This window comes from Aulostomus chinensis, chromosome 13, assembly GCF_037954235.1.
Source record: "Aulostomus chinensis isolate RoL2024-O1b breed Wild chromosome 13, RoL_Achi_v1.0, whole genome shotgun sequence".
NCBI classification, from domain to species: Eukaryota; Metazoa; Chordata; class Actinopteri; order Syngnathiformes; family Aulostomidae; genus Aulostomus; species Aulostomus chinensis.
In genome coordinates, this window is record NC_141332.1 from 6,804,122 (window position 1) to 6,820,175 (window position 16,054).

The window sequence follows — 16,054 nt, forward strand, 5'->3', positions numbered from 1 at the left end:
GCTGCACTGATACTTTGTTCTCAGGGATTTTAACCCTGAGTTGTTCATCTCATTGCGTTCCTGTCCGTTCTCACTCCACACTCAGCAGGATGTTCTCCTCCCACAATCTCTTTCTTGTTTTGAACTCATCAGGTTGCTTTCTAAAGCCACTGATTTTACAGCCTTGATCGTCTTGCTGTTCTCTCGTGTTTAAAGGCCCTCTGGAAAACAGCAGCTCCAGAGTGTAACCCTTTTAAGACTTTCATTCCCGATCGTCCTGACTGATAGTTTGAAATGACATTAGCCTGGATCGCTCATTGCTGGCTTTGTGATGACAAACATTCTCAGACGAGAGGAGCCACGTGACACACAAGCATGGCTGCATGAAGCTCCTCTCAGAAAATACGCTGCAGGTCCACCTCCGACTGATGTGAAAAGCACAACTGGACGCATGGAAAAATACACAGTCATGGTTACCAAATAACCTGTTTATTTCATCGAGCTATTGAAGTTAATTACCTAACAACATAATGCCTTGGTACCCACGGCAACATTTAACATGCCTCCACAAAATCCATGAGTGCACAATATTGTTAATACAGTGAGTATGGAAATGCAGTCAGCCTTACTTGAACTTGAGCGTACAAACAAGAATCATAATGATGTTCATTGGCTGATTACATCAGAAACGTCTACTTCTATTGCAACAGATGTAACATTCACAATTTTGTTAGCTTATGGCATGATTAACTTGTTCAGTGATTGATCTCCCATATCAAAACTATTAGGCTGGCAGACAGAACTTCCTCAAAAAGCCAGTAGCTCAGTGTTCATTTCTAGAAGTAGAGACTACAAAAAGAAAGTGTGTTTTGTCCGAGCCTAACGGTACACGTGATCGCATCTATATCTTACATGTAAATATCCAACACTGAAACAACTTTGTAAGAAAATTGCTCCGTAAAATTCAAATTAATCTGTCGGACAAGGCAAAGCAGGCCAACTGCTTTGTTAAAACTACACTTCCAGAGAAGTAGAATCAGGTGAGCAGACAAAAACGTTTGATGCAGAAAAGAACAGGTTCCAGCTCGACAGTGGAGCCCTCAGCTCTAGCAGGGGTTGCAGCTCTGTCAAGCAGTAGTGTGTCCCGGGGGGCGACTGCTCCTTGGGCCTCCTCAGCCCCCCCCTCCAGGTGTTTGTAACATGACTGCTTGAACAACTGGATTCTGTCTGCAGTTGCATTTCCAGCCAGAGTCCCCCCACAGTAAGTGTAAACAGTTCAGCCATTAAGACCACCTTAAATTAGAAATCACTTAGGAAGAAAAAGTTTAAAAGAAAAAAAGGGGGGGGGGGCAACACACAAAAAGAGGACTCCCGAGCGCCGAAGAGTGCCGTCATTAGGACACGGAGGAGATTGGGTTCAGAGGAGACCCCATCTGTGTTAGCACCTTGTCCAGCCACTGGAGGGGCCCGTGCAGGTGCACTTCGATCCAGCAGGGGGTACTTGTGACGTCCTGCCGGTGGTACTCAGCTCCCCAGCCCTGAGACGATGCAGCAGAGCAAATGACAGAATTACCTCAAAAACAGCTGTTTCTCTTTTCTTTGCCAAGCAGATTTATGTAAACAGGAAATGTGGCAGGTCATGAGAGGAGTGTTTCCATCAGTAACTGTCCTGAAGTCCCAGCTAGAACTGGACATGATGCAGGCTGCCCAGACCCCCAGTTAAAAAGAGCTGTGACAACCCCAGGAGATGACGCAGCAGCAGCCGGTCACTAATGTGAGCTAGACTGAATGAGCAGGTTCCCTGGGCAGGTCCCCCTCTCTCCTCCCTCCTCAGGTGATTACATGACAAAGATCTTACCTTGACAAAGCTCATCCTGATGGTGCACATCTTGGTAAGCTCATAAACTGCCTCAAAGCCGTGGTTGACCGACTGGGCCAGAAGCTGCGCAAACTCCTGGTTGTTGAAAATCTTCAGGCTGCAGCCACTGGGGATCTTGCAGACAGTGGTGGGGTGGAAGCCATGGTGGTAGTTACAGTTACGGCTCTGGACAAAAATGCTGGTGTCACTGAGGCACTCAGCGTACACCTCTCCTCCCACGTAGTACAGGTGAACTCCTGGCAAACCAGGACAACAGACGGTCAGCATGTTCAGCCACAAGCACCGCACGGCTCTGCCTTGGCGCTGTAGGATTGTTCTCCCTACCTTTGCCGATGTGTCGGCGGGTGTTCTCAATGGTGGAGTTCCGGTTGACATTGGACAGCAGTCCAAGGCAGAAGCGGTTCTTGTTGTTTGAAGGATCAGTGAAGCCGTCCACTAGCACGCTGGTTGACGAGGCGTGGTAAGCCTCACCCACACGGTTGTTGAGTTCATAGTAGACAATCGAGCACCAGTGGCTTGGCTCCTCGTACTCCACCGGCTGAACATCTGTCAGAACAGACGAGTCACAACTCTGCTATTAATGTTTCCACACAAATCTTTGAGCGAGCATACGACACAGAGGCTGCACCATCTCAAACAAAGGTTCCTGTTCAGGGGTTCCCTCTGTTAGTGAATGTCCTCAGTGCTGTAGACGGCGACCAACAGTCACTTTCATCATTGACATGCATGCATATGTATGTATGTGTGCATGTATGTATGCGTGCATGTATAAATGTATGCGTGCATGTATATATGCGTGCATATATGTATGTATGCACGCATACATACATGCATATATGTATGCATGCATACATACATGCATGCATACATACATGCATGCATACATACATGCATGCATACATACATGCATGCATACATACATGCATGCATACATACATGCATGCATACATACATGCATACATACATGCATGTGTATACGTATGCATGCATATATGTATGCATGTGTATATGTATGCGTGTATACGTATGCATGCATATATGTATGCATGTGTATATGTATGCGTGTATACATATGCATGCATATATGTATGCATGCGTATATGTATGCATGCATATATACATGCACACATACATACATGCATATATGTATGCATGCATATATGCATGCACACATACATACATGCATATATGTATGTATGCATGCATATATGCATGCATGTATGTGTGCATGTATATATGCGTGCATGCATACATGCATGCATGTATGTGTGCATGTATATATGCGTGCATGCATACATGCATGCATGTATATATACATATACATATATATACATATATATACATACATGCACACATACATACATACATACATGCATACATATATGTATGCATATATGTATGCATGTATGTATGTGTGCATGTATGTATGTATGCATGTATGTATGTGTGCATGTATGTATGTGTGCATGTATGTATGTGTGCATGCATGTATATATACATGCATGTATATATATACACATGCATACATATACACATGCATATATGTATACATGCATGTATGTATGCATGTATAAAATTCAAATTACATCAAGATTAAAAAACAAAGAGAAGCCAGGAGACCTGAATTATGAGGTCAGAAAGAACACAAAATAGTAAGAAAGAATATATTAGAACTATTAAACCAGGAGAAACAAAACTTAAATGATTCCCTCACATATGAAGCAGAGGGAATGCTCAGATTTGTGAGAAGAAATTGTTATGAAGTGGTAATAAAGCAAGTACGTGACTGGCTTTCAGTTCCAGAAAGCTCAATCCAACCGTGTGGTGCCTACACTCAAACACCCTGACATCAACAGAAGTACGTCTCGGAGGCGTTTGCCTCATATTATAAAGACTTATATGAAGGTCAAGAGTTATTCGGAAAGAAGGAGACAATTCTATAAAACTTCTAGATTCGATCCAACTGAATAGATTATTACAGGAGGAGGTGAGATGCTTTGTTCCTGCAAGAAATAATAGATAGTATTAATAAGTTAAAGAACAGTAAATCTAAAAAGTGAAGTTTACGTTAACAAGCTGGCCACAATTTTATGTCGGGTATATAATTGTGCACTGAACGAAAGGGACCCCCCCAAAAACCTGGTCAGAGGCAATCCTCATGGTTCGCACACAGAGACGGAAAGGACCCCCTCAATGTAGGGGATATCAGCCTATAAGTTTGCATGGTCAGGATTTAAAAGTCCTGATGTCTACCTTGGCAAACGGAGTACAAAGACACATCGGGTAATCAGTTAGCTCAGATCAAACAGGGTTCATCACCGGACGGCAGCGCAGCCACAGTGCTGACAGGCATTCGTGGGCTGGACTGGACTGTTGTGGAGCAAACACTGGCTCATAAGGGCTTTAATGAAACTTCAGAGTTGGACTGGAGTGTTTTACACAAACCCACGGTCGAGAGTTAGAGGAGATGGCCAAAGCTCCGATTTCATCCATCTGGGACGGGGACCAGGCAGGGGGACACACTTTCGCCAGTCCTGTTCCCTCTTGGCACTGAGCCCCTCGTGGAATTGATTAGAAGCAACCTCCTTATACATGAATAAGATATGAAGGTGGAAATCAACATAAAATGCCTGTCCACTCAATCCTTGCTCTTCAACAAAATCCTGACGAATATGGTCTAGTTTGTGGTTAAAAAATGAATCAGTGTACATGGGAAGCGATGATGGTGTCTGGGGCCCGGCCCGGCCAGCCTCATGATACAGCGCCCTCTCAGGGATCACACTCTCTCCCCTCTTAACACAACTATTCAAGGCGAACTATAAAAAATATTTGAGATATTTAGAAATGAATTAGCCGGATGGGCTGTGCTACCGTTATCCCTTTAGGGTCGAGCAGAGGCTGTTAAAATGAACCTGCCTCCCAGACTCTGCCTCTTGTTTCAGTCTCTCCCAGTTGGGGTCCTGACATCAGCCTGGTATCTGGATTCATACAGTGAGTCTGAAAAAACTCACTCTTCGGAAGCACAGGGGTGGACTCAGCCTCCCCAACATGAAATATTATTTTTGGGCAGCACAGCTAACAGCAGTGGTAGGCTGGATTAACAATGACACTGATTCGGGATGGGCAACCACGACCAGTTACACCTCTATCCGCTCCAGTGTTTTAGAGCAAGCCGCCCCTGAGGAAACTGGAAATCAAAAATATTTGGGGGAAACACACCTTAAAAGTTTGGTCCATAATCCAAAAGAGAATCAGAGGGACAGCTTCCCTTTCACAGGTTATGCAGATTCCTGGAAATCCAGACCCCCCCCCAAAGATATCAAAAATAAATGGGAGCTTGAGTTAAATCTTACGACTGAAAAGGGAGAGTGGGGAACAAGGAGCACTCAATGTCATAAGGGTACTTAGAAACGTGTGGAAGGAGTCTGACTGGAAGATGAAGACAAGGCTCTTGAAGACGCGTTCAGTGCTTTCCAAATCTGTGGATGACCCAGCTGGAATGGGGCAAACGTGGAATGGTTGGCGACCACTCGCAGACACTTTGGGATTGGCCAATACTGGTTCCTTTTCGGAGGGGGGTAAAGAGCAAGACAGAAAATATTCTGGGAACTGATTTACGATTCACCCCAAGTCAGTTTCTTTTTGACTTAACTCCTAAAGACATGTACACCAGAGGCCAAAAGTACCTGATACAAATACTCTTGATGACTGCTAGGAAAATGGCGACAATAAAATGGATGAATTCACAGCCTCCAACGGTGGCAACAGCAGCTGAGGGAGGCGTATCCCGTAACCCTCAGTCACAGCTGAGGTCTGGTGTCTGTGAGGAAGAGGCTGCCGCAGGAAGACACCCCTCGATCTGAGGGGGACCCCCCGCTGTGCTGTCATGTCTTTACTGCCCGTTTATTTGTTTACTTTTCATTTATTATTATTGTTGTTAAGCTTCCTGGGCCCCAGTGTGTGTGTGTGTTCTTTTTAAATTTTTTTCGCACTGTCATATTTGTTCTGCGACGTCGCCAAGGAATGTTCAGTATCGTCTTTCAATGTTTAATAAAAATACAGTTCAAAATTAAAGCTGCAAGCAGCGTTGTTAGGGCCTGAGCCCCCGCATGCCCGCAGCCGTGTTGTTGACACCGGCCCGAATCCAACGGTGTGAGAACGAAATCGGTGCGACTTGTAGTTGAGGAGATAGAAGCCTCAGTGCGATGCTCGGTCTGAGTGCTGAGCTGAGAGCTGGCCTTCAAATAAACCCTCCCCCCCTGCTCTCTACCAGCTGGGTCACACTGGAGAGCAGAGGAGGACTGAGACAGTTTTACTGTTTCAAAGCCTAATAACTCCTCACATCCTGGCCCAAAGTGTCATCAAATAGCACAGTCTTGTAGGGATTTTTGTCAGGAATCCAGCGGTGTGTTTCTCTAAGCTATGGGAGTTGTAGTTTAGATGTGATCAGTGATTGTTTGAGGCTATGTACCTGAGAGGACATCTGCTCCCCATTGACTTCCATTATAAGTGACAAAAGTGTCCCAACTTTGAGGGCTTATAAAATGGGAACCGAGTGGGTTATAATGTAGCCTTACAGAACTTTTGATCCTTCAAGTGTCTTGAGTCATGTGTTCAATTTTGGAAGCCATCGCGTGAACGATGTAGGAGGAGATAGATTTTGTTTGGGGAGTGTTATCGGCCAAAATTGGACCTTTGTGTCCAAATTGTGCAGATTTGGTCAGAGTTAGAGCAGTGTGTGTGTGATTTTTCGGTCTCGACGAGACGAATCCAACGGTGTCAGTCCCATGTCTCTAGGACGTTCCTATGGTGTATTATGGTGTTTTTTCTGTCCCTAAGTGGCGCTATTGAGTTTTCCAGAATTTTTTTTCAGAATATCAAATTTTTTGCCAACGTGTGTGCCAAAAATTGCAAAAATCGGAGCATGTTTAGGGGTCAAATTAAGGATCGAAGTGACGTTATAAGAAAGAATAATAAAGAAAGAAACAATTCCTTGCGAAACAGATCTTCTCTTGCCCCCCCATTGAAACCAATGTTATACCTCACCCCCTCTCCCGACCCCTGACCTGCCTGTGACATTTGGAGCTCGTTTAGTGTGATTTTTTAGAGTTTTTAGTGTTTGAGTGTGCTAACAAACACCATAGGGTCTTCGCCTGAAGTACCTTCTGGCTCAGGCCCTAATAAAACTCTTGATTTTCTATCCCAAATTACAAAGACAAGAGCAGTCTGAGGAGTCCTGGACCAGCAAATATCTGACATTTTCAGTTGAAACCAACAATAACGTGTGTGTCACGCGATACTTCAGCTTCCTCGTTCATTTCAAGGAAACTACAACATTGTGTGAAAGGAATGTGTCACCCTGAACAGGAGGGCTGAAGACAGGCCCAGGACTACATAAGTCTTCTGAAGTTCTTGGTGTCCAAAACCAGACCCACTCACCTCCTCTGGCCATGTTCTGGGGCACCAGGCTGCTGCTCGTCTCCATCGACTGGCTCTCCTGGCCCAGCTGCTCATCGGGGGGCATGTAGGCTGGGGGGGGGGTGTCAGCTAAAACAACATGAATGCACCAGTTAGTGGTGAGCTCGTTAGTGGTGAGCTCGTTAGTGGTGAGCAAGTTAGTGGCACACACACACACAGAAGAAAAAAGGTGTGAGATTTCACAGACCCTCCAGGCTACACTGGCACATCCATTACTGTATTGGCAGCTTCATTTGTGTGTACTTCTACTCTCAAATGTACTGCATTGTGCTTGAAAGGCCTCTGAAGTCACAGACAGGAAAAGCTCCTCCCACCAACACTGCTGCATCTTTTATGAGTACAATTCCTTCCTAACTTTGCAAATGTGAAAACTTCCAATCTGCTGGCTCCAGTCTCAGATGGCTTGGCACCACCAGCCCTGAGTGAGGTTGGTGGGTTTTTTTTTTTAAGAAAGGTCTATCAGAGGCCCCACTTCCTGGGTCACCAGGTCCTGGCAGAGGTGGTGGCCCCGCCCCTTTCATGCTGACATCTGTCTCTCAAATGTTGCGTCATTTCAAGGGTGCACATCATTTTGAGGGGGCGCCTCAAGCTTGGTTACAGCTGGTGCAGGGTTGACCAAACTTGCATCCATGTATAATCTTTGAAGATGTGTGCACCAGGTCCGCATGCACCAGGTCCATGTGCACCAGTGCACCAGGTCCATGTGCACCAGTGCACCAGGTCCATGTGCACCAGTGCACCAGGTCCATGTGCACCAGTGCACCAGGTCCATGTGCACCAGTGCACCAGGTCCATGTGCACTTCTGCCAGCACTTTGTCTTTTAACTGGTTCACGGGTGGATGGATCAAACCCTCGGCACTTCATTCCTTTATACTCTCTATCAAAGCAAGCCCTTCGCCTCCACCTGCGCTCTCACAGTCGCGGCCCCGAGCCCACATCCTGTATCGTGTAGTTGGTGGTTGTTTTGGAGCTGTTGCATGGAGGGTTTTGTTCTGTATGGTTTCTATCCATGTGTGGATCTTTGTCTTGCTGTGAAGCATCAACCTGCCAATGGGACTAAAGGTGGGAATGAGCCTGTGGCTACAATCTGGCACATGTACTTCTAAATGTTTATTCCTATGTCCTTTCCCTTCTTTTAAATTACTCAATCAGAATTTTACAAACTTGCTGGGCAGCCACATGCTAACTTATGATCAACAGAGATGCAATGAGCTTTTCAAGACACTTAACTATGCAGGAAAACCTCCATGTAAGTAACAGGCAGAAGATGGAGACAGTGACTATCAGGGTTGAACAAATAGTTCAAATACAGTTCTTTAGTGTCATTTGAATTATTTTCTGTCCCACTGCAGAGACGCCAGATGAGTCAGCAAAACAGGGGAACAGCAGCTACATCGGTCCACCAGAATCATCCACGTGGTCAAAGGTATTCCTGTAAAGACTGTTTCACCGGCAGGAAAGCGGCGTCTGCTACGATTCCTGTTAGATAAATCTGTTCTGTCTCTAGTCAGGAAGAATGAGGGAGAACGGCTGCCTGGTCCAGCGTGTGGGCCCTGATAGCAGCCAGCTGCCCTGCTCTGCTGGACACTGCTTACATGGCATTTCCTTTGTTCTCATTTCAGGGTGTAGCTTGATGTGGATGGATGTAAAAACTTGACCTTGTTGGAGTGCTATGAAGATGCTAGAGAGACAGTGATGAACTGTGTCAACATGAACATATGTTTTTACACTACTGGAAGAAATCAATGCTTTAATCAAAGCACCCAAAAAGTGCCTAAGCTGAAGTGTTGGGTATGGAGCCGTTTGGTTAAAAGCTCTTACCTGTTTACACAAGAACTTTTATAACTTGGTTTTCCCCCTCACACAACACAACTTCAACAAACAAATCAGTGGAGCTCAGTGACTGTCAGGATGCCTCCTGCTGGCTCCGTGACAGCCACGATCCTGACAAAGACAATAGTTTGGCCCGGTGCCCGGGGTTGGGCAGATCCGAGTTGTGGCCTACCTGGGAGCTGGAACGGACTGGAGGGCCCCGAGCTGGCAGGAGAGTTTGGATAAGTACCACTGCTGGCTGGAGAAGGAGGGTAGGGAGAGTTGGGTGAGATGGGGAAAGAGCTGCCCCCACCACCTCCACCTCCACCTCCACCGCTGCCGCCGCCGCTATGGGGCTGCTGGAAGGACTCTGGAAAGGTGGCGTTCAGCGGCATGTGCGGCTCGTTGTGGGTCAAGTTGCGGAACTGTACCAGCAAGCTGTGCTGCGGGTTGAACTCGCTGTGCCGTGGTACCAGGACAGGAGGAAGCACTGGGAGGCAGGGAAAGAAAGTTGACATCTGAAATTAAGAGACGTGCAATTTATTCATTTATAGCCTCAACCCAGGGCATGCACCCACGCACATGCAGTGGAACGACCACGGATTAAAGGATTGATCTCATTCCCCCAGGGGGTAGACGAGGATTTGCACTTCTGTATTTTATTTTTACCTGGAGTGTCATGACTCAACGCAGCAGTAAGAATTCAACCTGTGGTGTCACAAAAGCACCACAGTTCCTGCTCTTTGACTTCTTTACTCTTTGGTGTAGCAAAAAGCAGTGGCAGCAACCATTCCTCTGGTTCCTATTTTACATCTTTGCTCCAGTTTGTTTTCGGGAGCTACCAGAATAGAACCATGAGAAAGCTTTGCTAGTAGCAGACTGGCTGAATCTGTGGCAGAGGTGACAAAGGTTGCTGAGGTTACAGGTAGGCGGGACCAGCTTTCGTTGCCTCCAAGGATATAAATCACTGTTGTTGGTACTTGAGTCCCCATTGCTCGTTTCATGTAGGTGGTGGCAGATCACCAGATACCACACTGCTGTGTCTGCTGCAGGCTCATTTATCCCAGGAGGGAATGTGGATTAATCCCGTTGTTTGGGCTGGTGGGAAACAGACTTGAGACAGCGGCCCAGCGTCTGTGGTGAGGACACATCCGCCACTCACCTCGCAGCAGAACACCCACAGCCTTTGTCATAATTAAGCCTTTTCTGTGTTGATGAGTGCAGCAGATGATGAAAAAGAAGCTTTGTAGGCGCACACTAACTAAGTCGTACGTTATCGGCCTGTCACAGATATTCTGTGTATGCTTTGAGATATTAAAACATTTTTACAGCACAGAAAAATGCTTATGGTGATTTGAGAATGGTGTACCATAGTGTGTCCAGCAGAGGGCACCCCAGGGCCTCCGCCCTGATTAGTTCACTATTTTGTTTCAGTGTTTAACTGGTCATATCTGACCATGTTAAATATTTCTAATAAAGTGAGTCATTTGTTCAAGAAATCGCCCTTCTACCTTTACTGAGTCGATGCAATGTGAACATACAGGGTTTATCTTCTCTCAGGCACTAAAATTCACCTCATCGGTTGCACAAATCGCTAATTTTTCTGCCCTAAAAAGTCATATAATGCACAAAATCCCTGATGTGTTCTTTAACATGGGCTACCTGCCAATCATCAATCAATCCATCAATCAATCAAATTTGCACCAGCGTTTTAATCCAGATGCTGGTAGAGTTTATTGAAAAAAACAAACATTACTTTTCAGGGGGTCACGACTGTTTCTGACAGCAATTTAACTTCAACGGGGACTGAGGATGACGCCACCCTCTTGCTCTTGTGGAGCTTCTTCCCTCTCACTTCATCTTTCAAGGAGTCGATTGTAAAACCGTCCAAAACGCCTGGGTTCAACTCGGGTGCATCACCTGCCCCAGCTACGTTGGTCACCATCAAACCTGATGGTGGTTACCGGCTAAGATGGCGCCAGGCGTCTTGTTCTTCTCTTCACTCATGATCATTAGCATTGGAGTGAAGCACATCTGTGCATTCAGTCCAACTGTCTGAACTGAAAGTCACTCAACACCAAGGTCAAACTGAGGTTTGCTCTGGACACCTGAGTATCCAACATGGGATCTGCCTCTCTGAACGTGTAACAGAGAGCTGGCACAACACCTAAACCAGCCTGGTGTCACTTGGGCAGGCTCCTCGGGGTCAGCCGCAGGGTGAGTGACAGACGGAGAAAGACAGAGCTGGTGGTTTTGAGTTTGAGGAATTTAGGCTGAGTGGTTTATGCATTTATTGAGCCACTCTCCGGTGCCACACCCCATCTAGAGTGCCTGAGGCACCGAATCTAATAAGACACCGAAAGAGCTAGTGATATTGATTTTCTGTGAAATGAAGGGAGGGTGTGGAGCAGGCCTGTGCGATGATGGCCTTCTGACCTTTACTCAGAGCTCCAGTTAGAGGATGTGCAGCTCCACTGTGGTCCAGGAGCTCTTTTTCATCTGGGTTTTTAGGATGTACTCGAAATAGGAATGAAACATGAACGAGACCTTTAACCATCACGGACCTCTACGTAGAGATGTCCACCTCAGGGTGGCAGTGGGAGCAGCTCCCACCTCATACTCAAGAGTACATGCATCTCAGACTATGAGTACATTGTCAGACTTTCACTATGACAAAACTACATCAAATCTATTCAATGCTCTCTTGACAACCATGGGTACCTACCGGGGCTCTCAACTCTTTTGTAGTGATATGGGTTGATGCAGACCTCCTTCTGTTTAGAGCCAAATGGATACTCGCACACCTCCAGGGGCTTGAGCTCATGGTGGGACTGGAGGTCTGGCCAGCGCCACACTCGGCAATAGATTACATGAGGAAGACCTTTCCGGTGGGAGACCTGTAACCGGCCATCCAGGGATCTTGGAATGGTAACGCATTTGCTGGGTTGCCCTGGGCAGCTCAAGGCTTTCTCCAGGTCCTCCATTGCACCCTTCTTCTTCTTCAGCTTTTTCACTAGAGCATCGACTGCCTTTTCCGCCCATTTCTCCTCCTCGTCTCCTTGCTTCCAGCCTAGCAGGCGCTTGACTGCCGGGCTTGTGAAGGAGAAGAGACTGGACATGGAGGTCATGCTGGAGGCTGTGGCGTAGGTTGACAGGAAGGTGGATGCTCACCCCAAAAGGGACCCAACACCCTGCACCAATGACGTCCAATGAGTGTTTGTCCCCTAAAAAGGTGTGGGAGCGCGTTGTCAACAACAACAACAACAAAAAACTTGAGTGCAGGGCAGAAGAGAGGAGATGAGGCTTTAGCCTTGTCTGACCAAGGACAGGAAGCAGGGGAGGGAGAGGAGTCAACAAGCAGGACGCAGCTGCTGCTGCTCAGGAAGGGCCTTGCAGCAAGCTGTCTGGAGAGGGGTCACCACCAATGATGGAGGAGGGGGTGCTGACAGGCTGCAGCAGGTCTCACTTCAGCAGGCCGCTACGCTAAGAAATAAAGAAAAGACCACTTCTCAACAACTCCCAGCTCCTCTTCACCCGACGTGGCTAAACAATCAACTGGTCACACAATCAGCGTTGAGTCCAACAGCCTTCTGCAAATGAGAGCAAAGACACACAGATCTACAATTTATTAACTGAACAATTTTAAGAAGAGAAACTGCCTCATGAAAAAACTCATTTAAATTAAGTCAGTGAGTCAGTGGCCATCATGGCTGGTGGCACTTAGAGCAGCAACAGAGTTCCTCCACTGCAGCTGTAGTGGCCATCTTGTTGCAGTTTCATTTACTGTGACAGTGGTCTGGGTGCTACCTCACCCCCCGAACGCGCACGTGTGACAGGCAGATGCCTTACAATCCCAGACAGACAGACAGACAGTCTTTTTCTACGTGTCATCCAGTCACTGTATTTCAATAGTCACTAGCGCCATTCGCAACCTGCTCTCTAGTGCTGGCTGACAATACACCAGGTCCATAGGGAAGGAGCATCTGTGGAATTGATTATTGAAAATGATCGTCTGGATTTTTCAGTACTTTGGAGTAGAATATTAGCGCCACACCGCCCAGCCTTCTGACACAATCGCTTCCTATTGAGTCTCGGCGATACCTGATCAAGTATCTGTTGCCTGTAAGAAGCCTTTGACAACACAAACACAGAAAGACAACCGTGAAGACCAGATCGACCCTCACCAGGTAAAAAGGCTCATGACGGGCAACACAAATGATGCCGAATCAAGTTGTGGTATCAGTACTTTCAAACTTGAAGGGAACTTAGTGTTAAAATGAATCTTTCCTCAAACTAATAACAGATGGCCAAGTTAAAGAAAAGAAACAATCAATCTGTCCATGGCTTCATGTTTCTAGGACTTCAGACACCAGTGAAGGTGTCCAACAGTTGTCACTAAGCTGAGAGTGGTAAGTCAATCCACAACCATTCAGGAGACAAAAACAAAATCAAGAAAGACTTCAACCAATTCTCCTGATGAGACTGATCGTCAATGCCATCAAGACACAGTCCCTTAAGATGAAGGTGATTCTGGCTCAACGGAGGCGGCCCATCGAAGTGCTTCCAGACTTGTCAGAAAAAGGGAATCAAATGTTGGAAGAAACTCAATTTTAGAAAGTCATAGTCCAGTTTAACACAACAACACTACAATCATAAACACTGGGGAAGAAACACACTCGTTTTTTCACCTTAAAATGAATAGAGTAGGGATTTTAACTAACTGCGGTCCCTCTAAACTACATCCCAACTTGGTATCATGCAGCCTAGCGAGCAGACAAACACATGCAGCCTGCAGCAGCAGCTGCTTGGAAGCTTATGAAACGGCTCTAGTAGAAAAGGATGTGACAACAAAGAGCCGCTTCCTGCCTCATCCCATCTCTGCCTCGATCACTCCCTTCAGCTCACAGCTGTCCAACAGCACTGCGCCCACTTCCATGGTTCATTGTTCAACGTACACACTCAAGTGGAGGGAAACCTCCAAAGGGACAGGTAAGCAGCATAGACTAGAGGTTACTGGCCTACAGGTGTGAGGCTATGCCGAAGATTCAGACCGTTCTCCCCTATGAAGCCTGATCAGACGCAGCTGCACCGCTCCAGACCAGATCAGCAGTGATTCACCAGTTCAGGATGAGCAATGAACAGAGGTTTCAACATCCCAACACTCCCCATCCTGATGGAACAAGCAGGCGCATTGAGCCTGTCACTGATATACCTGGCATGAACGGACAGCTATCATCAAGCACCGGTGGACATCTGGAGCACAACCCTTCCAGATCGGTCGCCATCGAAGGCTCAGGCCTCCACTCAGTTCTCTTCCCTTCCTGAGGAGAGGCTGAAGCCTCCTCCCACCCATCGACACCAAAGTTACAATCTTCCAAAAAGTCCTGAAAAGCTGCATGGAACAAAGGTTGACATTCATTCACACACGACCGCTGTGTCTCCAGGAGAGAGAACTCTGGAGGACAGACGACCGTCCTGATCAATCCGTTTAGTTTCACTGCAACTCGTCCATCTGACAGCGTCGAGACAAAATCACGGGACACATCAACCGCACTCGCACTTTCAAGGCTCTTTAACCCAGACAAAGAACACGGGAAACTACCAGCCAACGCCAGTGAACGACGGTCTGATTTTTTTTTTCAATCCCAGGTTGATCTTCGAGTCCAACTGCTGAAATGTGACACCAGCGTTGTGCTGATACATCGTATTCGCTGCGGTGTGCGAGTCTGTCAAGCTTCGAGAGCGACCGGAGCGGACAACATGGAAGGACGGAGCCTCGTAGGCACCCCCACCCAGATGAGGAGGAACGGGCTCCGGACAGACCCACCCCATGATCCACCGACGCCGAGCGGCCAAGACCGGGAGCCCACATCTGCCCTGACTGGAACTCGCCTTACAATAGGTGACTTCAGTTAGCGGGTCCCGGCTGGGTTAGCATCTTGGAGTGAGAAGCCTCGAGGCTGCGCTAACACAGTTACTCAAACTACACCGTTGGACACCTCGCAAGCATACAGTCCGACATTTTGTGGGCGAAATCTCCTTGTAAATGGGACTTTGGGAGTAAAACCTTGTAATTCGGAGCAACAAGTCTAGAGACATCTCACCCTTCCACCATTCCTCAAACTTTCTGAAGTTCCCAACTGAAGCTAAGCTAAGCTAAGCTAGCTGCTACCAGCCGCGGAGGGCTTCGCGGATGAAGCTCTCGGTAGTTCAGTTCTCCTCACACCGTTCGCAGACACACGGACCCTCCTTTGGTTTCCTACCTGCCTCCCAGGCTCACACGCAGGATAGTCGTTCGGTTTCTGGGTCCATCCAAGGTGTAACGCTACTTGCGACTTTCTTGGAGGTTTTCTCCCGTCACTCTGCCCGTGCCATGTCCTCCAGATCCCGCAGACAAGTAGACTGGAGAGGCGGAGTACATATCCCTCCGCCGCTGGACTGACCAACTAGTGCCGACGTTTCACTTGAGGAGGGTTTTATGACTCAACGTCCAAACCTTCTTCGCCAGAACACAAACCGCTTGCGACATTTAAAAGTAAACACCACACTTTCAGATTCATGAGCTTCCTCCCCTCGCGTACCGGACGGAAGAGAAACTTCACCTCATTACTCGCAGCTCCGATCAATAATAATCTTGATCAATAACGCAGCCGGAGCCCGTCGCCAGTACCGCCTCTCGGTCTGAGTCGGCGTTTCCGTGTTTAGGAAGCCCGAGTCTTACGTAGGTGGTGCTGCGGCTCTGGAACGCCTCGCCAGTCGCTGGCTCCGCTCACTCTGGAGGCCGAGGTCCGTCGGACCCGCCACCGGCGGAGGGACTCACTGCGGCAGGAGAGGCTCCCCCGTTGGGCCGCGGACCCCCGGCACGCCGGCTTTTGGAGCCTCATCCAGTCCACGCACGACGCGGC

General features: G+C 47.5%; 1 protein-coding gene across 3 annotated transcripts; it reads right to left on the minus strand.

Moving 5' to 3' along the window:
- Positions 1-452: 452 nt before the first annotated feature.
- Positions 453-16,054, minus strand: smad5 (SMAD family member 5). Of its 3 annotated transcripts, none has more exons than XM_086222873.1 (7): positions 15,871-16,054; positions 11,875-12,739; positions 9,343-9,639; positions 7,298-7,405; positions 2,183-2,404; positions 1,838-2,094; positions 453-1,517 (listed from the first exon to the last, which is right to left on the minus strand). In XM_086222873.1, exons 2-7 carry the CDS (start codon positions 12,275-12,277, stop codon positions 1,374-1,376), a joined length of 1,431 nt encoding a protein of 476 aa, XP_086078999.1. In that variant the 5' UTR covers positions 12,278-12,739; positions 15,871-16,054; the 3' UTR covers positions 453-1,373. The 3 variants fall into 3 exon arrangements, with proteins under 3 accessions (XP_086078999.1, XP_086079000.1, XP_086078998.1); XM_086222874.1 differs by lacking the exon at positions 15,871-16,054 and adding an exon at positions 15,752-15,853; XM_086222872.1 differs by lacking the exon at positions 15,871-16,054 and adding an exon at positions 15,413-15,744.

Bases quoted from the DNA above. Each gene is read 5' to 3' on its own strand.
- smad5 (XM_086222873.1), bottom strand. From the start codon at position 12,277: ATGACCTCCATGTCCAGTCTCTTCTCCTTCACAAGCCCGGCAGTCAAG. The intron at 7,406-9,342 runs GTAGGCCACAAC...ATGTTGTTTTAG, and splicing joins CAGTCCGTTCCAGCTCCCAG to CTGACACCCCCCCCCCAGCC. The intron at 2,405-7,297 runs GTGAGTGGGTCT...CTGTTCTGACAG, and splicing joins CCAGAACATGGCCAGAGGAG to ATGTTCAGCCGGTGGAGTAC.